This window comes from Ictidomys tridecemlineatus, chromosome 9, assembly GCF_052094955.1.
Source record: "Ictidomys tridecemlineatus isolate mIctTri1 chromosome 9, mIctTri1.hap1, whole genome shotgun sequence".
Lineage (NCBI taxonomy): Eukaryota > Metazoa > Chordata > Mammalia > Rodentia > Sciuridae > Ictidomys > Ictidomys tridecemlineatus.
Window position 1 is genome coordinate 4,939,450 of NC_135485.1, and position 22,362 is coordinate 4,961,811.

General features: G+C 57.0%; 1 protein-coding gene and 1 long non-coding RNA gene across 7 annotated transcripts in view; one reads left to right on the top strand and one right to left on the bottom strand.

Annotated features, from left to right (window-relative positions):
* Positions 1-617: 617 nt before the first annotated feature.
* Stk32b (serine/threonine kinase 32B) overlaps positions 618-22,362 on the bottom strand; it is a 277,224-nt gene continuing 255,479 nt past the window's right edge. For 4 of the 6 annotated variants that reach the window (XM_078021019.1, XM_078021021.1, XM_078021017.1 and 1 more), the window contains 6 exons: positions 19,722-19,838; positions 17,491-17,616; positions 13,706-13,837; positions 12,613-12,677; positions 12,153-12,326; positions 2,283-2,519 (listed from right to left, as the gene is read on the bottom strand). In XM_078021019.1, coding sequence (XP_077877145.1) covers positions 12,179-12,326; positions 12,613-12,677; positions 13,706-13,837; positions 17,491-17,616; positions 19,722-19,838 — 588 coding nt within the window. In that variant the 3' untranslated portion in view covers positions 2,283-2,519; positions 12,153-12,178. Of the gene's footprint in view, positions 2,520-12,152; positions 12,327-12,612; positions 12,678-13,705; positions 13,838-17,490; positions 17,617-19,721; positions 19,839-22,362 lie in introns of all 6 variants that reach the window. The other 2 variants (XM_078021018.1, XM_005318974.5) reach the window with 2 other exon arrangements.
* LOC144366607 (uncharacterized) lies at positions 5,351-14,114 on the top strand. The gene is made up of 4 exons (XR_013425683.1): positions 5,351-9,976; positions 11,294-11,533; positions 12,183-12,376; positions 12,669-14,114. It is a non-coding gene; the product is annotated as an uncharacterized LOC144366607 (long non-coding RNA).

Here is a 22,362-nt window from a genome sequence, read left to right on the forward strand (position 1 = left end):
TGGGTAGAGAACTTTCTGTATTTTCCTCCTGGTGAATGGATTGTATCTTTATAAGTAGATAATAATGATGATGATGATGTCAAGTGTGACCAAGTGGGAAGAGCGTGAGTTGCCAAGCTAAGCTCCATTTTTCTGTGGGCAAAGTGGACGCAGGACTGATGTGGTGTCCCCGACCCTGCCTTAATTTGGACCTTAATATCCCCCAAAGGCCTATGTGTAGAGCTCGGTCCCCGGGTGGCACTATTGAAGGTGGTGGACCTTCAGGAAGTGGGGTTTAGGGAGGTACGTGGCTGGGCACGCTATGTATTTCCTGGAGCTGGACCTGGGTGGTCAGCTCCGCTGCACACTGCTGTCAAGTGGCCTCCTTCTCACAAGCCACAAAGCTGTGGTGCTCCTGATCATGGATCAGCACCTCTAAAATCACGAAAAGAAAACAAAACCAAACCCCTTTCTCTCTGTAAGTTGACTTCTCCCAGGTATTTTGCTGTGGTGACCACACTGACCCACCCCCATCCCACGTGTCTGTGTGCTGGATTAAATTTGAGCCCCTTCACTTGGAGGGGAACGTGGCCCCTCCCACCCACCCTGAATGAAGAACCAGTTTGTAGGAAGGAACGTCCGAGAAACAGTTTATTCTCAACAAGGAACGCAGACTTGACAGAGCCAGGCCAGGAAATCCACTGTCCACAGGGCTGCTTCCACTCAGCTCCCACCTCTGACTCAGCCCCGTGGGAAATCCTAACGGCCCAGGGTCACAGTGAAGAGGGGGGCGGCCATTGTTTCCTGGAGGGGGCAGGACGGTGCCAGACGGGGACCAGAGACCAAGTAGTGGGCAGAACACAGACTGACGTGGGCAAAGCAGGCTCCACAGAGCCCCAGTCCCAGGAAGGAAAACAAAGACTTTTTTCCTAAATAAAAATATAAAACCTTGTCATATGTTAAAATGTCCCTTAAGAATCTAGGGACCTAGACGGCCCCGAGGATCGATTGATCTCATGTAAAAATGAAAAATGGGAACCCCATAAAAAAGTAAAAGCAATTGAACTCTAGGCAGGGCGTGTGGACAACAAAGCCTCGGGGAGAAGACGCAAAGAATCCCAAAGGCGAGCCAGGCTGGACCCGCAGAAAACCACCGGCCCACCCAGCCCGCACCAGGGGTCTCTCCAAAGGACGATGGGGTTGCACTGACACGGATGATGGTGATGACGATGGTGGCGTCCAGTGGGTTGTCCACCGTGCCGGGCCTGTCACATGCAGGACCCCGCGGTTGGTCCTTTTATTCCATTTTAAAGTGAGGAGACTGGCGCTCGGGCCATCACGTGCCTGGCCTGCGATCTTCTGGTTGGCCAGCCTGACCATGCTCCAGCCTTCACTGCCAAGCCTCAGCATCTCCCAGGTCCAGGGCAGGCTGCCCCTGACTGGGCCAGAAAGCAGTCTTTAGCATAAACTTTCCTTGAGCACAGACTTTCCAAACATGCACCATTCCTAAGACAGCCACAGGCAGCTGCCCATCAGGGCTGGTCAGGTGCCCTCTGAACAGTGGTGCCCACGAGCCCGTCTACGGCCCCCCTGGGAAGGAAGACGGGGGTGCACGAGGGGGTGGGAGTTCTGTGGCAGGGCTGGGTTTTGGGGGAGCTGGTTGACACTGTGGGAGTAAATGCTGACCAGTGACCTGACTCCAGCAAAGGGCCTTCGGGGGGGGGGGGGAGGAGGGAGGGAGACTGCTGAAGTTAGAGGTGGGAGGGTCTTCTGTGAACCCGGGAGGAGCACGGTGACCGTGGGGACCAGGCTGGTCTGCACCGTGCCAGAAGGCAGGGCGTCTGTGGCCAGCCGAGGATGTGAATGGAGACACGTCGGGATTGCTCCAGGATGTGGGAGTAGAGTTGCCATAGGAGGGTAAACGCATCCAGCATTTACGCTGTCCTCAGGAATGCCGTCTTCCAGAGTGCCATCTGACAAGCCAGGATGGGCCCAGCTGCCAGGTTGCAGTGGTCTCATTGCTTTGGGGAATGGGAGTGCACTTCAAAGATGAGATTCTACGTTGTGTGTATAGACAACTTTACAAACGCCTAAGGTCTTGCATGTCTGTTATCCAACTGGAGTCTCACAACGACCTCGTATCTGGAGGTGGGGCGGAGAGCTGTTTGACCCCTTTGGCAGATTCAGAAAACTGAGGCACAGAAGATGTGACTTGTCCAAGGTCACACAGCAAATCAGTGGGACGCAGGGACCAGAACCCAGACTTTCCAGCTCTAAGTCCAGGTCTCTTTCTGCATCTGATGTTTTCAGGGTGAGATGGGGACCGCCTTAGCACAGAGTGTGGCTCTGGGTGGGCAGGGCAGAGGCGCCTGTGGCCCACTGGGCATCTGCAGGTGGAAGTTTAGCTGCTGCAGCCCCGGGAGCAGGCGTGGGCCAGGATGTTGTTGTTGCACCCGTCCTGGAGCTTGCTCTGGGTCTGACTCACAGCTCGGCCTTCCGTGTCCAACATCTGGCCGCCTGGTCCCTGCTGCCGCCTGAGCCTGCAAACAAGAACAGCGTGGAGCTGCATTAGTGTTGAGGAGCTGGGGTGCAGCCGCAGGTTCAGGGGAGGTACCTGGGCAAGCACAGCCTTGGGCCTGCCTTCCTGCGAGGGGGGCAGGGTGCTGTGCTCCGTGACCTGTGACCTGCTGAACGCACAGAGCCTCGGCTTCTCTGTCTTGGCTCCCCGTGAAGAATACAGAGACTGTAGAGAAATTCACCCAGTTCACAGCCAGCAAGGTGCTGGGTGAGCCCCCCAGCATGGTTCAGGGTGTCCCTGCTGAATGCCTGCCGAGGTCCCCCGTCATGCCTGGGAGCAGGTACCCTGGCAAGCCAACAGCCACGTTCCCCGTCTTCACAGGGCGTACTGTCTAAAGGGGGAGATGGTCACTGATCAAACAATCCCACAATAAATATCAAACAGTCAAACATGGACAGACAAAACACCCCGGGGTAATGTCAGGGACTGGATTCTGAACCCTGCATTTCTTAGCAGCTGGCCACCTGGCCATCGTCTGCGTATCTCAACATCCTCCCTTTTTGATCGTCAAGTTCAGGTTCATCCTCTCCTGTCCACAGCTGCCACTGTCTGTGATTGGTGCCGGCCAGAGACAGAGGTGAGCCCTTCCCGGGGGCAGTGAGGGATTTTAGAATGTCCCTCAACACCCGCTACTTGGGTCTCATGGCTCGAGTTGTTGAGCTTCGTCTGAGCCTCAGTGTCCTCGTCTGAAGGTGGAGATTCTACTGGGGACTTGGCGGGAGGCTGGGGTCGGAGAGCGTGTGCGAAGTGTCCTAATAGGGCTGGGAACGACACAGATGGCTCCTAGTTCCACCTTGTTGTTCCGGCTGAGAGCAGCCTGGCTGGACACTAGCGGGCTTCTGCCAGTCGGCCCAGAGCCGGCTGTCAGTCACCGCTGTCCTCATGAAACTGATGTCAGCTTACGCAGCAAGTGTCTGTGTGTGCTTGTCACTTGCAGGGCACTGTAAGTGACCTCAGGACAAGCACAGCACAGCCCATGCCTTGGGTGGCCACAGCTGTGCCTGTGAACGTGTGTGACAGTGTTGAGCAGAGCGTCTGTGACAGCGTAGGTATGGAGTGCGTCCTTTAGGTGACACAGAAGCACCAGGGGCAACACTGTCTCACGAGGCCATGAGTTGTGGCTCCTGTCCCTTGCTCTGTCCCCACAAGGCCCGCGATGGGGGTCTGTTCCTCTGCCCCCGCAGCTCCCCAGGCAGGATGGCTGGCAAGTGGCCATGGCTAAGGCCCATCATCCTGAGGACAGGACCGGGCTTCGAGGCAGGGCCTCCTGGTCTGGCTTACAAGGTGATGCTGCAGAGTTCTCTGCACATGAAGGACAAAGGAGCCCCATGGAGACAGTCTGTTAAGTGCCCAGCCCTGGGTTTGGGTGTCTTAGAATAGCAGGGCATGCCTACACAGCTCGTGTGGAGGGCCAGCGTGGCCCCCTCCAGACACGGAACTTCAGTAGTTATTACAAGACAGAGTCGAGACAGTGACGTGGGCGCCCATGAGGGACAGGTGGGCTCTGAAATCTCGTGGGGCTCAGGAGAGACTTTCTGCAGGAGACAGCACTTGAGGTGGCCTTCAGGCACTAGATGGGCTTCTGCAATGGGACATTGTGGGTGAGTGAGGGGACAAGAGGGCCAAGGCTGGGAAAGTGAAAGCAAGGACCAGGCCCTCCCGAGAGCTCGGGGCTTCAGCCATGGCCCACCCTCTGGGCCAGAGCTATCAGGAGGAGCAGCAGAGTCACTGAGAGCGGGGGAGGGGCCAAGTGCAGGAGCTCAATGACGGGGGTCATGTCCTTGCAGCTCAGTCCCAGGCTCCTGTCTGAGCAAGAGACATAATCAAGAAAGACCCCCCTGTTGTGGACCGGATCGTCCCCAAAGGCTCATTCAACTCAAGACTTGGTCCCCTGAGCAGCAGTGTTCAGGGATGGGGTGTTGGGCGGCGATTGATCAGGAGGGCTCCGACCTCATCAGTGATTGACCCTTTGAAGGACCCGTGGCTCCGTGGATTACTGGGCCGTGGCTGTAACTGGGTGGTGGACCTGGCTGAGGGAGTGGGTCTGCCCCTTTCTCTTGCCCTCTGCCCCCAGCAGCTATGAGGTGCGCAGCTTGGCCCCACCATGGTCTTTTCCACGCTCTGAAGGAATTAGAAAAGCTCACGCTGCAAATGGGGATTTGTGAATGGAGACAAAGGCCCAAATCCATCACGCTGCACCAAGAGCTCACTTAGAGGACGCGCCTGCGGCCCAGGAATCTGACTCCAGAGGAAGTGGGGAGAGTTTACACACACTACCAGAGGTGGCTCAATTCCATTCATGCAAATTGGCTAGTTATCTCCACAATGACAGGAACATTTAATTTCTCAGGAAACTTATCAGGTTAATCGTCATCTTTGTGACCAGAATCCTGAGTGATGAGTATGAGCCCTCCACCTTTGAACTCCAGCAGTGAATCCCTGGGGGAAGTGCCCTGGGGGAGGACCCGGCTCAGCAGAGGTGCTCTGCAGGAGAAGGACACGTGGCAGTTGGTAATGAACCAGGCTCCAGGCAGTTTGCAAAAGCGAAGCCCCACAGAGGAGAACAAGAGAATCAATGCGGGTAAGCAAACCAATCTACATGCTCTGACCACGCCAGGACCGGTCCAGCTCAGCGCCACATCGTTCTTAGGCAACCAGCCACAGGTGAGGCCCCACCTCCCATTTGAGAGAGGCCGGCTTCTTTGTATGTTGCAGTTTAAAAGGCAAAAGTGTTTTGCAATGCTCTCACGTGACCCATGTCACCGGCTGGTCTCACCTGACCCTGTGGTGCTGTGTAGAGGGCTGCAGGGAAGAGCAGAGTCCCGGCTCTGGCCAGGAGCTTGGCCTCTCCTCCAGCCTCTCTCCTCATCTGTACCCAGGGGACAACTGAGTCTCCTCAAAGAGAAACTGAGGGTCAGCAAGGCCTCCTGACATGGCACCGATGACTGTTTCCTGATGATGACCCCCACCCCCAGCTGGGTCAGTAGGCCTCATCCTGGATGGGGGTCAGGGCAGAAGCCCCTGAGGAGTGGTGGGTACCATTGAAACACGCAGGAGTGGCCAGGAGATCAGGACCCAGGGTGGACGAAACAGGGCAGCAGGCTGAGGGGGGAGTCCAGCCCCCGGGATCACGGGGGGCCACAGGGGTCCTGTTATGGTGAGATAATGCAAGAAGGTCCAGAGGTGGAAGGACTGGCTCAGGAGAGCCGTGACCTAATCAGTGCATCGATTCCTGATGGGGATTAACGGGGTGGTAACTGTGGGCAGGTGGGTGTGGCTGGAGGGGGCCTCACCAGGGACCTGCCTTTGGGGTATACATTTCATCCCTCATGAGCGGAGTCTCTCTGCTTCCTGGAGGCCAGTCCTGACCTGCCTTCTCCCACCACCTCTTCTGAAATGATGCTCTGCCTCACCTGTGGCCCAGAGCCATGGAGCCGGCCCTGCAGGGACGGAGACCCTGGAACTGTGAGTCCCAGCTGAGCTCTGCCACTCTGTGCTGTTCTCATCAGGTCTTTGGTCACAGCAGTGAACAAGCTGATTAATAGGCCCACAAGCTGGGAACCAGGGCGTGGACCCAGAACCTAGAACCGGGCTGCTGTCTGGTTTGGGTCTCTCTTCCACTGGGCAGAGTCACAGAGTGCCATCTGAGGCCTCACAGCCCCAGCATGGTGACCAGCCAGGGGCAAGTGCCCAGCACGGTGTGCTGAAGGGATGGGGGGTGGGTAAAGGCGTTGGCGGCCAGCCTGCGCCTCACCCTCATGGCAGCAGGTGCCCAGGCTGGGGGGCTGTCTCAGCACCCCAGGGGAAGGGAGGTGGCTGTGATCAACCCGAGTACGCAGGATGTCCTGGCGGGACAGTGATTGGGTTGTCAAGCTGGCAGCCCTTGTGGACTTTGGATGGTGTGAGCTCATGTGCAGGGACTTCTGACCTCGTGGCTGAAGGAGTCGGGACACGTCATTATTTTGTGTGTACGTGCGTACCCCTGGGCTTAAACAAATGAACACAGACAGTGTTTGACGCAGTGCTTATTGAGTGGCAGTGTAAGTGTGCACGTAAAATCATTAGCAAACTCTCCTGCCGTGCTCACGATCCCATGGGGCGAGGGGTCCAGTCGTTCCTCCTACAGGGCTCCTGGGCAGTAGGTCTCAATGCCCTGCTATCATTTGGACCTGGAATGATCCCCGAGGCTCATGTGTTGAAGGTTCGGTCCCCAGGGCAACAATGTCCAGAGAAAGGGCTTTGGGAGGTGGTTGGATCATGAAAGCTCTGACCCCCTCAGTGGATTAATCCTGTGATGGTTCGTGGCTGAGTGTCTGTGGGAGGTAGGGGGACTGTAGGAGGGGGACTTAGTTATGGGGAGTGGGTCCTTGGTGGCTCTATTTGTCCCTGGACCCTTATCTCCCCTCCCCTTCTTGGCAAAGCAATGTAGCCAGCCGTCTGTGCCCCACATCCACGGTGATGGAAATGGGCCTCTGTAAGTAAACTCCACTTGGTGTTTCCTAAGGGGCTCTGAGGGGTACAACATCCTTCTAGCCCCTGATGAGATTTCTCTTCCTCAAGTAAACTCCATACAACTCGCTGTTTCCCTTTGAGGCTCCTCGTTTACTGGGATGATCACCTGGTAGCAATTCTTATCTCATAAATTCAATGAGAGCCCTTGGCCAGAAGCTGTAGGATTCTGTCTGCTTTATCCTGTGTTGCCTGAAGCAGTGTGTATTTGAAGAAGCCTTTGCAGGAAGCCAGTTGAACTGTGGGTGTTGGTGTAAGGTGGCAGAGCAGGGTTTGGTAGGAGTTCTGGGTAGCCAGGGCTGGTTCCGCTCTGGAGAAAGGAAGGGGTGGCGGAGGTGGGTTCTGAGTAGCCAGGGATGGTTCTGTTGGCGTCTACCCACCCAGGATCAGGAGGAACAGCACCCACCCAAGGGGAAGAAAGGGACCAGAAAGTGGATGAGAACTGGTTGTAGGTCACAGAGCTTTACAGAGGTGCCCAGGATTTGAATACAGGACCCTGCGGTTCCTGTCTTCCAGGCTAAGTACCCTTCCCCATGATCCTTCCTGGCTACTGTTACCAGCAGACTCCTCTAGACTCAGGGGTGAGGCTGAGCGGCTGTGTGTCTGCTGGGGTAAGGGTGGTATTTACTGGGTCCTCCTTGACATGGGGAGGACACAGGAAGGGCCTCCACTGGGGGCTGATGGGTCGGTGGCCAATAGTTCCACTGGGCTGCTCCTCTTGGCATGTGGCAGGGTGACACTTCCCAGCTCCCCTGGGGTTGGGTGGGGCCGTGTGACTGGTTGTGCCCAGGCATGAGTTCAGTGTGTATTGCTCCTGGGGGGCTGAGCATTTAATCAGCTGTGCCAGCCTCTCGGGCACCCTGCCCTGCTCCTGATGCCTGCCATGCTGCAGGTGCTCACGGGAGTGAGGAGAGGAGGTGGCGGGAGCTGGCGGAGCAGCACCCCCGCTGAGCTCCACGAGGGACAGTGTGTGCAGGAATCAGAACTGAGGATGAGATGGTGTTGTATGGTGAGTGGAACCCAAAGCGACCTCCGGCTGGTCCCTCCCGATGTCAACACACACTTGCAAATCCAGGCGGCAAGGAGGATTAACTGTGGAGCAAGTGAAATTGATCTCAAGCCCAGGGCACGGCATTCGGCAGCTTTCAACACACTCAGGAATCACGGTGAGCTTTGTCTGTGTCCTGTTCATTTTCTGTTTCATCTTTTATCGGCTGCAACGAACACGTCAGGATCAGCCAACCTCTTGAAACTGGGCTGCAATTTCCTCTGATTGAAACCTGAGCGAACCTGACACGGCCCTGATTTCCCATGCAATTTCTTGATTTTGAGTTTTCACTGCACCATGAAGAGCCTGCGGATTGAGCAGCCTTGTGGCTGCCTTCACTCCCACCTGAAGGGCCTCCTGCCGGTTGCAGGTCTCTGAGCTGATTGTCCCAGGCCACTTCCCCTCCTGTGGGTGCAGGTCTCAGGCCCAGCCTCGCTCCCCATCTGCACCTGGTGGGAGGAACTCCCGAGGCCCAGCTCACTGGAGGTGGCGCTACCTCTGCATCCTCACCCAGACACCAAGGTCTGGGCCGCCCTGTTTAACCCCAGACTAGGAGGAGCCTCTGTGTGCCAGCCTTGAATTCAGAAACCTTTTTACGTTCCGAATTCTACGTTCGCTGTGTCCCAGGGGTTTGAGAGGCTTGTGCCAAGGGCTTTCCCCACTTCACAAGCCAATCTGCAAAACACAAGGAATTGGGTCTCCCTTCCTCACTGTTGAGGCTGGTGATGAGATCAAAGAAATGTCAACACACTTTGCAAATGGCACAGACCTTGGTGGAGTCTAGGAGCCATTGATACCCAGGCATTTTGCTGGCACAGAAGGGGAACCTGAGGCTCAGAGAGGCTTGGGACCTCACCAGGTCACAGCACCCTGAGAAGCAAGACCAGGGTCTGTCCCATTCCATCAGGTTCCCAAGCCCAAGAGGAGTCCCACTCCTCAATCATCCTACCACGATCAGTGCAATCCACAGCCAAGAACTGACCACAGGAGATGGCAGATTTCAGGAGTGGCAAGATTGAGAAGCCCAGGATTCAAGGACACAACCTAAAACCATAAAATCACATAAGGATGCCGATTGCTGTTACTATCAATAGAATTAAGTGTGTTAAATGCAGAATTTTAAGGTGTAATAATATTCTTGTGGGTTCCAGAGGCAGCTTTAGGGTGATTTTAAATCTGCCGTTTCCTTAGGAGTAAGAAGGACAGAAACTTTGGCTACCTACACCCCTTTTTCTTATTCTGAGAAACTCTGTCAAATGCTGCTGAACAAACCTCTTGGAAAAGTCATTCCTGCTCAGATCCTTGGCTAAAAAGAAGGGGACAAGCCCCACTGTGCATTTCTCAAAATGAAGGAGCTTAGCTGGTCCCTGGAAGCAAGTGCTCCACCTGGCTCATGGCCTTTTGCTGGTTGAGACCAGTAGCCAATAATAAGCTGCTTTTGCAGGACACTGGGCAGAACTGATTTTAATTTTGCTCTCTGTCTAGAAACTAAGGTCCAGAGAGGGTAGGCCCAGGACACTTCCTGTGTCCCTGCGCTGGTGACTGTGCCCTGGCAGCCTGCAAGGCTTGGTATTGCTCTACCCATAGGCTGCGGGCATCCTGAGGACCTGGGTCCTGCCAGACTCAATTCTGCTTCTTCAGGGACCAATCCAGGATTATGGTGTGACTGTCAAGTGGCTGAATGTGTCTCCTGCAGGGGGTGTGGTGATGGTCTGCCCCAGGGCCCCGGCCCTCAGGGGTTATGCAGATGGCGGCTTCTTCACTGTGGCGGGAGCTGCAGGGACCTTCTCTTTGCCAAGAGCCTTTTCCAGCCGAGGAAGCAGGCAGACCCGCACCATGCGGGAGACAGCAAGTCGCACAAAGTGAGCCCACTAGTGTCCTTCGGCCAGGGAGGGAGGGCCAGGCGTTGGATACGCTGGGGGAGGGGACAAGGGCTGGGAGGGTCTGCAGTGTTAGGAGATCCTATGACTCAGCACCAAACAGAAGCTGCGCGGTTGGGCACAGTGCTGTCCGCAGACAAGGCTCAGGTGTCAGAATGAACAGGCATGTTCAAAAGAAGGTCCAGGCCTCCTCTGTCCACTTCTGGTTCAGAAAGTGTGGACCAGGGTGCTGTGTTAGGGCAGGACACCACCAACTAGGGGCTTAAAGCAGTCGAAAGCTCTTCCAGAGCTCTGGAGGCCAGAGACAGACACCAGGGTGCAGTGGGGTGGCTCCCGCAGGGAGGGCTGCGAGGGAGAGCCTGGTCCTGCTTCTCCCGCTGCTGGTGGCTGCTGGCCTCTGGGCGGCAGACCCACCACTCAGTCCCCGCCTTCCTCCCCACATGGCCTTCTCACGGGTCTGTGTCTCTTCTCCTATTAGGACACCAGCCATGTTGGACTCAGGGCCCTCCCTACTCCACAAGAGCTTCATCCTAACTCATTACATCTGCCATGACCCTATGTCCAATAAGGCCACATTCACTGGTCCTGGGGGTCTGTGTCTCTTCTCCTATTAGGACACCAGCCATGTTGGACTCAGGGCCCTCCCTACTCCACAAGAGCTTCATCCTAACTCATTACATCTGCCATGACCCTATGTCCAATAAGGCCACATTCACTGGTCCTGGGGGTTAGGACTTTAGGGTACACAATATAACCTATACCAGCTGCACAACTATAAGGTCACCCCAGATGATTCTGACAGGGGCTGCTGGGCCCATGGTGCCCTCCACAGAAGAGGCCCGCACCTGCTGCACATGGGCAGGGGCAGTCTGTGGAGGCCAATGGCCAGGTCTGTGGAGAAAGAAAGGAGACTGACCCACAGGGCCCAGGCTTGGTCCACAAGCCAGGCTCCGGGCTCAGCATGCCTGGATATCTCCTCCCACATGACACACGGGGGACGTTGGGAAGAAGGGCCTTGGTTTAATTTTTCAGATACTTAAGTGCCAACACAGCAGGTGCTCAAACAAGGGATTGAGAGAGAAGAGGAGGACACATGGTCCCACATTTTCCTTGGTTTCAGGCAGCTTGTGCATCATGATCGACTTATTTACAGTGGAGAAACTGGGGCAGGGCATGCTGCGGGGAGGGGATGTGTCTCCCATGTGACAAGGCAGGATGGGATCTGCCAGGGAGGGGGGTCTTGGGCTGCATCTTGAGGGGTCAAGGCCGGGCCCTCCCACGAGTACCTTCATACTGCAGGTGAGCAGAGGCACCCCTGCCCTGGCAGCCGCCCTGGGAGCAGCCAGGTAGGCAGTGAGGCGGACACAGGAGCAGGAAGGCAGTCCCGACTCACCCGTGCCCTCTGGCCACCTCATCCATGCTGCCTGTGTATGCCAACACCGTTCCTGCCACCCCTCTGTTTGGAAAATGACTCCTACTCTCTTCCTTGACTTTGCCAGAATCTGCAGTCGGTGCCAGCCTCACTGCAGAGCCATGACAGTAAGTCTCCAAGGGCCGCTCGGCACACCGGGCAAGTCTACGTTTTCCTAATCGATTTCCCTCTCCACTCGGGGGGAGCATTGAATTGGGTGAAGCTAAAAGCAGCCAGACTCAACCCCTAAATGACCCCTGGGGAGGAGCCCATTCCCATTTGCTTTCAGAGGGACACACTGTGGAATCCAAATTGAAGCATCTTCTGGGACACAGAGAAATGTGAAATGTGTTGCTGCCGGCTCAGGCTCTGCTCTGCTCCGCCTTCGTGGGCTCCCATTGCCAGCCGGGCTCTCTAGGTGCAGCTGGGCCATTCAGAGCAGATGCCTGACCCAGGAGGCTGCCTGAGCCCATGGTCACAGACGGTTTCTGAGCTCAAGCTCCTGGGCCCAGTTGTCTAGGGCTGGGGAAGGGCTGGGAGCCTACAGCAGCCTGGACTGCCCAGGATCTGCAATGGCCCGTCACTACGCATGGTGTCAGCTCCCCTTCTGCAGCCCTCACTGGGAGCAGACCCGCCCTGCCCTGCCCTTCACCTCCCTGCCCCCTTTGGGAACTCAAGCACTTGCCCATCGGCCGGTCCCCACCTGCCCTGCAGCCTCCCTTCTCTGTGGCTTGTCCCGCACCTCACCTGGATGTCTTTCCCCTCTGCCTTGCTCAGGACTCAGGTGGGCACAGTCCCTCCAGAAGCATCCCTGATCCCCAGGCTGGGCCGGCACCTGTGGTGGAAGCCACAGCCCAGGGCTGCCTTTCCTCTAAAGTGACCCCTGTGCTGCTGTCATCTGTTGAAAATGGATGGACCCTCCTGGAGGGGAGGGGACGCCACTGAGCTCTCTCTGTCAGCCCTGGGCCTGGGTCAGTTGTGTCCCACGGGGTGTCCCTCCCATGCCTCTGCTCTGACAAACCAGCCTCTGGCATTTGAGCCCCCAGATCTTAACACCAGCTGGGCCCAAGTCTGCGTCCTCCACCTCCTTGGCTGACCAGCTCCTGGGGGACATGCCCGGGGCCTCGGGGCAGCCTTCACTGACCGTGGTTCTCCCAGGAGGGTGTGGCCGAGCTGAAAGGCTCTGCCGGGCTCAGTGTGGACTTACTTCTCTCTGTTGAATATGATGAATTCCTTCCGCACTGTCTCCAAACACTGCTGCAGGTGTCCGTTCTGTCAGAGAGCACAGAGAGGTGACTGAGCAGTGGAGCACTGTCCAGGGACCCGCGGCAAGGGACACAAAGGAAGCAACAGGAGCTTCAGGTCTGGCCCTGCGGGGTCCAGCCCAGTGCCTGGGGAGGTGTGGACTGAGAGAGTGGCTGCTTCTGAGGGGGATGGCGGACAAGGGTTTTCCTCAGTTTTAAGCTTCACATCCCCTCAAATGCCACGTTACAGGACGATGGAGTGAAGGTCCCCAGCTTGGCTTCCCAAGCCTGTGGGTGTTCACTGGGCCTACGAGAGAGGAGCATGGGGGAGAAGAAGTACCAGACGCGGTGCAAGGGGCTGGGGCCAGGAGAATCCTAGGGCTCCCCCAGGAGCAGGTGCCAGGACCCCCCACACCACAGATGCTCGCTGACACTGTCCAGTGGCCCCCAAAGCCACACACTGATGCAGGTGGCGTGGGAAGCACGCTCCCCTGTTGTGCTCCTCGCGCTCGCAGGGCAGGGGGCTCTGTCTCTGCAACACCCACAGCTGCTCAGGGCTGAGGGCCCCGAGACTTCAGAGGGGATGAAGGTGTTTATTTTCTTTTAAAATCAGAGGAAAACAAGGAACCTTGGCACCACAGACTATATTCATCTTGATACCAATGCTTTAAAACCAAACCAAATTTTTTATAGGGATGGGGCTGTTGAGGGTCAAAATGCATCCCACCAAATAGACTCAAGTCCTGAGCCCTGGTACGGGTGCCCGTGGCCTCTCTGAAACGGGATCTTGCTGGTGTGATGGAGTTGGTGACCGAGAGTGGGTTAGGGTGGGTCCTAAAGCCAGTGACTGGTGTCCTTCTGTGAGAGCCATGTGGAGACACAGGGACCCAGAAAGAAGGGGAGGTGAGGAGGAGGAGGGGGTCCCCGCGGCTGCAGGGCAGGGACTCGGGATATCCAGCTGCTTAAGCTTGGAAGGGCAAGAGGCCCGCCCTGCCCCTTGGCTGCGCCTCGCTCCACACTCTCCCCCAGCCCTGGGGACACTCCTGAAGCACTCACCAGGGGGCAGCTGTCCTTGGTGCCATCTTTGGACCTGTGCTTTGCCAACCTCTTCTTCTTTTTGTGAAGGGGCTTGGATTCTAGAATCATCTCTTCAAGTTCAAACGTGGGGTCACAGTTCAACCTCCCTTTCTGAAGCGGGAAGAAAACAGGTCACCAGGCTGCGCTGTGACGGGGCTCCCACCCTGTTCTCTCAGGAGCCATGTCAGACACCCTCTTCCCGGGATGAAGGGGACACTGCAGCCCCTCGCTATCCCATTAGCTTTCCTGATTCACCCTGTGCATGGTTTTCATGAGAGTGAGCACAGTTTTCCAATCTGATTTTCTCCACTGGTTAATTCATCATGTCATTTTTATCTTTTTTTCTAGAAATGCATTAATTATATAATTATTAGCAATCACTTTATAATCATTATGATAGTTTTAATTATTTCATTTAAAATGCCATCCATGATTGACATCTGCCAGCTGCCTGTCCTGGTTGCCTGTCTCCCACACTGGAGCCCTCAAGCCCTGACTTGCAGGCCTCAGACCCATTTCCCTAGAAGTCATTCTCTGTCCTAAGACCCATCCTCAGTGACTGGCCCAGGTGCCAGTCCCCCTGGCAATGTGGCCCAGGGGCTATGGCATCTGCAGCCCTAGAGTCACGTAGAGAAGACCCCAGAGCTGCTGCGTTTTGACTTTGAACGGGTTTCACCCCTGCCCGGGGACTCCGCCCCGCGCCTGCAGTTGGACAGGCTGCCTCACTGGCTTGGTGCCCTCAGGGCCCAGGTGGTGGCCTGAGAGCAGGAGGCGGAAGGGCCTTTGCAGACAGAACTGGGGCAATGCTGGCCCTGCCCCCTCTCTGAAGGTCACTGACCCCTTCTGGGCTGAAGAATGAGGGAGGCGATGCGGGCCTTATGCGTCTGCCTGAGAGGCCCAGACAAGCTCTTGGGCCCTGCACGCGACCGTCCTTGTTATTGTCAGCTTTTTCTCAGTCCCATGCACCTTTCCATGGGACTGCAGTGAGACCCTGTGGATCCCCCAGTGCTGGGGGCTCCCCTCCGCTCGGGGCCTGGGGCTCCCTCCATCGTCACCAACTTCTGGCACATGCTGAGCCCCTGTCCCTGATTGCACACACCCGTCCTCCTGCATGCGCCCTCTCCCAGGGAGCAGCTTCACTTGGGCCTGCTCTCCCCTGGCCTGTTTGTCTGCTGTCCCTCCGTTCACACATCCAAACCTGTGCAGCCCAGGACTTACCTTCACCCAGATCACCCCGGGATGCACTGCCCAGGTGGCATGAGGCTTCCTGAACACAGGCAAAGCTCAGAACAAGGCCTGGCACAGAGGACATCTCAGTCGCTGCATCACCCACGCGTTCACCCTCAGGACAAGCACACACCAGGCCTTCTAGGGCCTTCTAGTGCACCTGTGGCTCTGCGTCTCCTGACAGAGGCCAGCCAACACTACGCTCTCAGGGGACCCTGGGCACACTGCAACAGCATGGCCCCGGGCACCTGTTCAGTGTGTTTGACTGTGTGTATGTGAGTGTGTATGCTTGTGAGTGACTGTGTAAGAGAATGTGTGTGACTGCAAGCAAGTGTGTCCGAGTGTGTGAGTGTGAGTGTGTATGGGTGAGTGTGAATTTGTGTGTGTGACTGCATGACGTATGTGAGTGTGCAAGAGTGTGTGAGCGAGAGTGCATGTGAGTACGTGTGAGCGTGTGTATGAGTGGGTGTGTATGAGCGTGTATGTTCCTGTGCATGAGAGTAAGTGTGTTAGAGTGTGAGTGTGCATGGGTGTGAGTATGTGTGTGAATATATGTGAGGGTGCGTCGGGAGGAACTGGAGCAGTGGCAGGTGAGGGTGGCAGAGGCAGGTCCCTTCCCATAACAGGCTTATCTGCCAGATGTGGCAATGCCACACATTGTCCCCAAGCACTCTCAGGGCTTCCCAGCACACATCCCCAGGGTCTTGGACGTGGCCAGGGGAACAATTAGCTGGTCAACAGGGCTGGCCATGCAGGGCTGCCTCGGTACTCGGGCTTCAGCAACGCTGCTGAGTGGCAGGTCAGAGGCCCTGGGAGGTGCCAGCGAGTTTCTCTGGAGTTTCCAGGACACATTCCTGAAGGAAGCCAGCGAGGGAAATGAGGTGGCCTCCAGGGGTCTCTGAATCACCCAGAGACCTGCGGGTCTTTCCTGAGGGCTTGCACTGCCAACCCCATGTGACCCAGCACCTGGTCACAGAGATGGCAAAGCCAGCCGAACCTGTGTAGCCAGCGTGCCAGGAGCCCCGTTGTCAACAGGGTCAGCTTTGTCCCCCGGGGTACTCGGTGGTGCTGGGGACACTTGGCCGTCCCAGTAGCGGCTGCCCCTGTCATCTGGTAGGTAGAAGCAGGGGAGCTGCTGAGCGTCCCCCAGGGCAGCCCCACAGAGTTGGCCCACGCTGAGCCTGACTGTGCCGTACTGGGGTGCCAGCTCTGGTCTGGGAGCTCCCACAGTGGGCACCATGATCGATGCCCTCACCAGGGCCCACCTGGTGTCTAGCACAGGGCAGGCCAGTGCAGGTGCTGGGGATTCAGAGCAGGTGACAACGGCACCGTGGTACCTGTTCTGACCAGCCAGTGGGACGTGGTGGAAAATGGAATTTGTTCTCATTGACCAGTGGGCCATTGCCTCTGGAAGCACAGACATTGTCACATCACATGCAGACACACTCACACACACACACACACTCAGACACGTTCACACAGACACAAACACAGACGCAGAACAGAGTGAGCCAAGCAACACCTGAACTTTCCCAGGAAGAACAGTGGGCAGGACCTACAAACCACTCCGCGTTAGCCTCTCCTGGCCCAGCCGAGGGGCGGGGGGCCAGGGAGACCTCAGGCTGCCCTGGGGCCTGGGGAAGGGCTGGCCTGCTTAAGGACAAGCAGTTGGCAAGGCAGGGACGGCACACCTGCTTGTTGGGAGAGGGCAGAGACCCAGCCGGGCTTTGCCCTACAGGCTCCCTCTGGAACGCTGGGCAGGCGTGGAGGAGCCGACTTCTGAAACCTGAGCCTATGTCGCAACACCTATGTCCCTTCGTCTGTGCAAAGGGACCTGGAAGCCCTGGACTCGGGAAACTGATTTGGAGAAACATTTCGCGTTGTCATTACCCTATCATCATCGTCGTCGTCTTGCTATTTTGCAGTGCTAGGGATCGAATGGGAGACATTAGGGGCAAACCTCCCTGGCATGGCGGGCACCCCCAGCACGGCTGACGTCCCCTCAGTTCACTTCCGGTCACTCCCCATGTGGTTTTATTCTGCTGCAGCTATAAAATCTTTGAACTGCTCTTTGAAACTTGGGCTTTCTGCCACCTCCAGGTGCGTGCGTCGTCCTGGTGGCCCCTCTGCCCGGGAATCTCAGGACCTCCGCGTGCCTGGCTCCTCTTTCATTCAGCTCTCTCTGCCTCCTCACCTCCCCTGCCACCTCTCCCCTCCCGGCCTTGGCATGTTTTGCAGGCTCACTGGTGGGCAGGCCCCTGTCTCTCTTCCTGTACGAGACAGTCCACGCAGGCAGGACAGCAGACCGGAAGCTCCCCCACTGCCTGCCTGCACCCCTGTGGTATGTGAGGAAAGAGGCTCAGCAGACCTTGAACTCCAGGCTCAAGTCCACCCTGAATCCCAGCGAAACGTGAGCCCATTGGTGCTCCAGTGGCCGTGGCCAGCAGAGAGCTCACTGGCCAGCTGCAGGGGTCATGCTGAGTGTCACAGTGGGGACCTCTGAGGGGAAGTGTGACGTCAACGGGACCCCCACTCACATTGGGTACAAAGCCGGGTTTCAGCGCCTTCTGGAACACCGCGTCCCAGTTCATGTCAGCCAGGTAGGGTGCGCTCTGAACGTCACTGAGGCTGGACAGGCGGCTCTCGGGGTCCTTGGTCAGGAGCTGTGGTCAGAGGGCAAATGTGCTTCCTTGAACTGTGCGTCCATGGAGGCGAGCAAGGACTCAGGGTGGGGGTGTCACCCGGGGACCATCAAGCACAAGGTCTCCGGCTTGTCATGCCCATCAGCGTCCTGCCCTGTCTGGACTGCAGTGGAAGCACCAGCTACACGCCCCTCCCATAGCCAGGGAGGACAGCCAGGCCAGGCAGCTTCTGTAGGTCGTGGGCCAGGGGCTGTGGGCCGGGGGCTGTGGGGCAGGCCTAGATTCCCAGCCTCCACGCTCCTTTCTGGGACTAAGAGTGCACAGGCCTCCTCTCCCAGACGCCTGCGGACTTCCCGTCAGAGACAAGGAGGGCCCCAGCCTTGACCTAGGACTTGAACCTGGTAAAGGAAGGTGCAGTTCTCCCTGGATACCTACGAGGTGACCCAAGGGGGTGGCCCTGCATTCAGCCAAGGGGACTGTTTTTAGCTTCTCTTCAGATGGACTTTCTGCTAGTAAGGGACAGGCAGCTCAGAGGCCCCCCCTCAGCTCCAGGAGGGACTTTCCAAGTGCTCTGGGTCACAGGTACACGGGGCACAGGGCTAGAGGTGAAAGAGCAGGGGCCCTATCCCTGGGGTGCCACCGAGGGCCAGGTGGCCTCAGTGAGGTGCTTCTGCACCTGTTTTCTCATCAAACCAGGAGAACGTGGCAGACCCTCCACGCCAGTCCCTCCATGCCAGTCCCTCCATGCCAGCCGAAGGTCAGGGTGAGACCCCATGGTTGGCCAGGACCTGGCATGTGTCTGGGGAGCTGTCTGCAGGTGGGAGCCAGAAGTCGGACCCCTCCCCACACCACCAGTTCACTGCCATTTGTCACCTGTCATTGCAGAAGTGTCCCAGCTATGGCTGCTGGGTAGGCTGCTGCCACACCACCTGAAGCCACCTTGCGGGGGTTGTATCTGCTGGTCACAATGGCTCTGTTTAGGGGCTGTCCCCAGAGGATGGGTACAGGTTTAAGCAGGCTCCATCTCAGAGCTCTCTGGAGTCCACCGTCTAGAGCAGCTGTTCTAGAGCATGCTAGTGGACACTCCCGGGGCCAGAGATTCTGCTTTGGGGGGTGGGTAGGGAAGGCGGGTTCTGGCAGCGGGGGGACTTCTGGATGCTTCTGATGATCAGTGAGGGTTGGGAACCACTGGCACTGGGACCAGGTGGGGGTTGCCTTTAAGATACCATTAACTGATTGGAAATTCACAGGCCACACGGCTGCCCCAGGACTGAGGCAGGAGCGAGGAGGACTCGCGCTCTAGCCCTCCCTCCCTCTGCCTTTAGCAGCCCCATGGCTTCCACTGAACAGCTGTGCTCTCCTGAGCCTCCCTCACCTTTCCTCTCTCAGGTATGGGGACGGCAGCCAGCTCTGACCACAGGGGTCGTAGGGATGAAACTGGAGCCGTGGTCCTCAACCCAGGCCCTCAGCCCGCACTGCTGTGCTTCTTGTGGCTGTGCCAACCACGCGCAGGACTTGAGATGCCATGGCAGGACCACGGAGTCGACAGTCAGAGTGAGAGCCCTGGACGGCAGCACCCGTGGGCTCAGGTTGCGAAGTTAGAAGATGGCTTATTCTCACAAGGAGGGAACCCAGGTCTCCTGGCTGTGCCAAGCTGGAGCCGGCCTCAGAGCCATGGGGAGTGGGTCAAGACAGTCAGCGGGGGCCCCCGCAGGAGCTCCGGGGTAGAGCCAGAAGGTGTGCATTTCTCACAGGCCCCAGATGGCAGGTGGTGCTGGGCCAGGCCTTGCACCAGGGGACAGCCTCGTCCTCTACAGCAGCAGTCCCTGCCCCACGTCAGGAGATGCCCAGTGGCTAACAGCTCCGTGGGCTAAGAGCCAGATGCATCCAGCATTGGTATTTATCAGGAGCTTGTAGAGGAGTGAAAGGAGCCTGTGGCTTGCTGTCATGGGCTCCACCGTCTGTGGCTTTGTGATCTGTGTGTCCTCATGGCGTGGCTCGTGCCTGGGTATCAGAGCCCAGCTGGGTGTCGACTCTGTGGTCCTGCCATGGTGTCTGCCCTCCTCCACCTGCGGGCACACCTGTGTCTGCCCTAGATGACCGCAGGCGGGACTGCCCTCCCTTACCTTCTTGAGCAGGGCCACCATGCCCTTGCACCACGTGGAAGAGTAGTGGACACGCTCCACCTTGAACATGCTGAGGATCTCATCAATGGGCGTGGCCGAGTGGATCTCATATGGCCTCTGAAACCAAAGGACAACAGCCGGGTCAGAGACAGCCCTGGACGGCAGCACCCGTGGGCTCAGATGGCGTAGTTAGAAGATGGCTTATTCTCTCTTTCAGGCAATGGTGGGTGATCATCTTTCATGGTGGGGCAGGTGGCCTGGACATGTGCTGACCACAACCAGGCCCAGGGGGCAGTGTAGGAACCCAGCAGGTGGGTGGTGCTGTTGTGGCTACAGTAGGTTAGTGACTCTCTGAGGTCACCTAGTCCGTAAGTGTCAGGTGCAGAACTCACACCTGGCAGCCTGGCCATAGAGCCTGCTCTGGTCATGGGCTCCTGTGTGGACTCCCACCACCCACCTGGCACCCAGGGACACCTCCAGTCACAGCTCCCACCCACTGGTGGACCCCAGCTTTATGTCCTGGTTGAGTGGGAAACGGTCATTCTTTGGGTCTGGTTGGCTTAGGGGTGGAGGAGGCTGGACTTCTTCCACCTGACAGTGACCTGCCATCCTCTCCCGTGTGAGGATGTGCAAGCTCTGTTCTCTGTGGGAGGTGTACCATGATGCCACCTGCTTTCCAAGCCCGGCCACTAGCAGCGTCTGGCTTAGCTTGGGAAGCCTTTCTCGGCCGTGACCATGGAGACGCAGCTGCCGGAGCATGAGTCCCCTCCCTGTCCTGAAGGATGGCTCTCGCAGAGCCCCTTCGCCCTCCCTGTGGCTTTGTGGTCCACCTGGTTCCAGGTCTGCACTGTGAGTGACTCGGGCTAGAGAAGCAAAGGCTGGTGCAGGACCAAGCTGGTCCTGGAGGCGTTTTGCGGAGTGAGTTCTAATTAATCCACCTGGACCTGGATGTCTAGGGTGGAATTGCTGCGTTCCTATTGGTGGTAAAATGACCACAATCTCCTCCAGGAAGCTGAGGGCTCCTTGAAGTAGAGGGATCTATTATGGTCTTCCCTGTTCTTGGAGCCCTGAGTCATGTCTGCTTTGAGCAGGGTCCTGGAGCATGAGGGCGAGGGTGCTGCATCAGGCCACCTGCAGGAGGTGAGGGGCCACTGGCCATGAACCAGGCAGCACCTGGGATCTGAGGGCACACAGTCACCTGCTCCGGCCCCCGGGCCTTCAATTCCACAGGGCTGGTGGTTGACCGGGAGCTGTCCATTCTGTTCCATAACTCTCAGAGCAAATCCTAAACCCGTGGGCTCTCTTGATGGCTGGTGAACTCGACTCACTAACCTTCTTCAAATATGTCCTTGCTTTCAGTGGCCTGATCCCATCTGCAGGGGCCACCTGCTGCTGCACTTGCAGGACGGGGTGTCCTTCACCAGCAATGATGACCAGAAAGAGCAAAAGCCACCTCAACTGAGGGTGCTCATCATGGTTGGGATGGGTCTGGTTCCCTCTAGAAGTGGAGGGAATTGCAGGGTGACAGAGAAGGTAGCTCTGTTCGTGCGACCAACACTCTGTATCCTCCTGACTTAGTGACCATGAGTGTGGCTATTTTACAGAACACAAATCAGGGGTTCCACTTCCCAGAGCTGGGCACTGAGCTTAAAGCCCAGGCAGGTGACCCACTGAGGCATGGCCACAAGCACTGCTGTTCTAAGTGGAATTGTTACCCCCCCACACACACACACAAAGAAATCTCAGGGTTTGAAGTTCGAGCCTCCAAGACCTCAGAGTACAACCTTGTGTGAAGATCAAGTGGACACAGGGTCATTAGAGTGGGCCCCGACCCAACACCACTAGTGCCCTGGAGAGGACCCTGGAGACCACGTGGTCTCACCTCCAACTCCATTTTGAGGATTGAGGTTCAGAGATGGAAAGAGCTTCCCGGGGCTCAGATGATTCCCTCTTCCTGCTCCACCTGCAGTGTCCCCACCCCCCAGCTGCAAATCCAAGCACCCAGGGAGAGAACCCCCCGAAACAAATGAGAAGCCTCTTGCGGTTGCCACGTCGTCTCTGTTTCCTTCTGGCCTGCTTCAGGCACTGCTCAATCCTGCTGTCCCACCCACCTCCGAGGGAGCTGCCCTCTCTGTCACCCTGCGATTCCCTCCACTTCTAGAGGGAACCCGACGGATCCCAACCATGACGAGCAGGACCACAGCACACCTCCAGGCCAACGTGTCAGTGCTTTCAGAAGCACAGAGGCCTGCGGCGGAGACAGCCAAGACTTTAGGCTGAGGTTTGGCCCGCGCCTGTCTGAGTGGGTGTAGGGAACCAGGTCCTCGGACAAGAATACCGGGAAATACTCAGATCAATATTCTGTCTGCTGGAGAAGAGTTCTACTGATGCTTAGTTCTCACTCACTGGCCTGGGGACACGTTGACCCAGAAAGCCAGTTGGTATTTATACAGTAAAGTAATTGCGTGCACTGCTGGTAAAGCGATTTTAGCAGCAGGACATTGGATCTACTCATTATGGAGTGCAGGTGTCTCTATTCCAAGAAACTCAGTTTACAAAAAAAAAAAAAAATGTCAATTTAGAAGACAGAGAGGGAATAAAGAGGAAAAGAATTGCCAGAGACCTATTATTTTACCTGCTA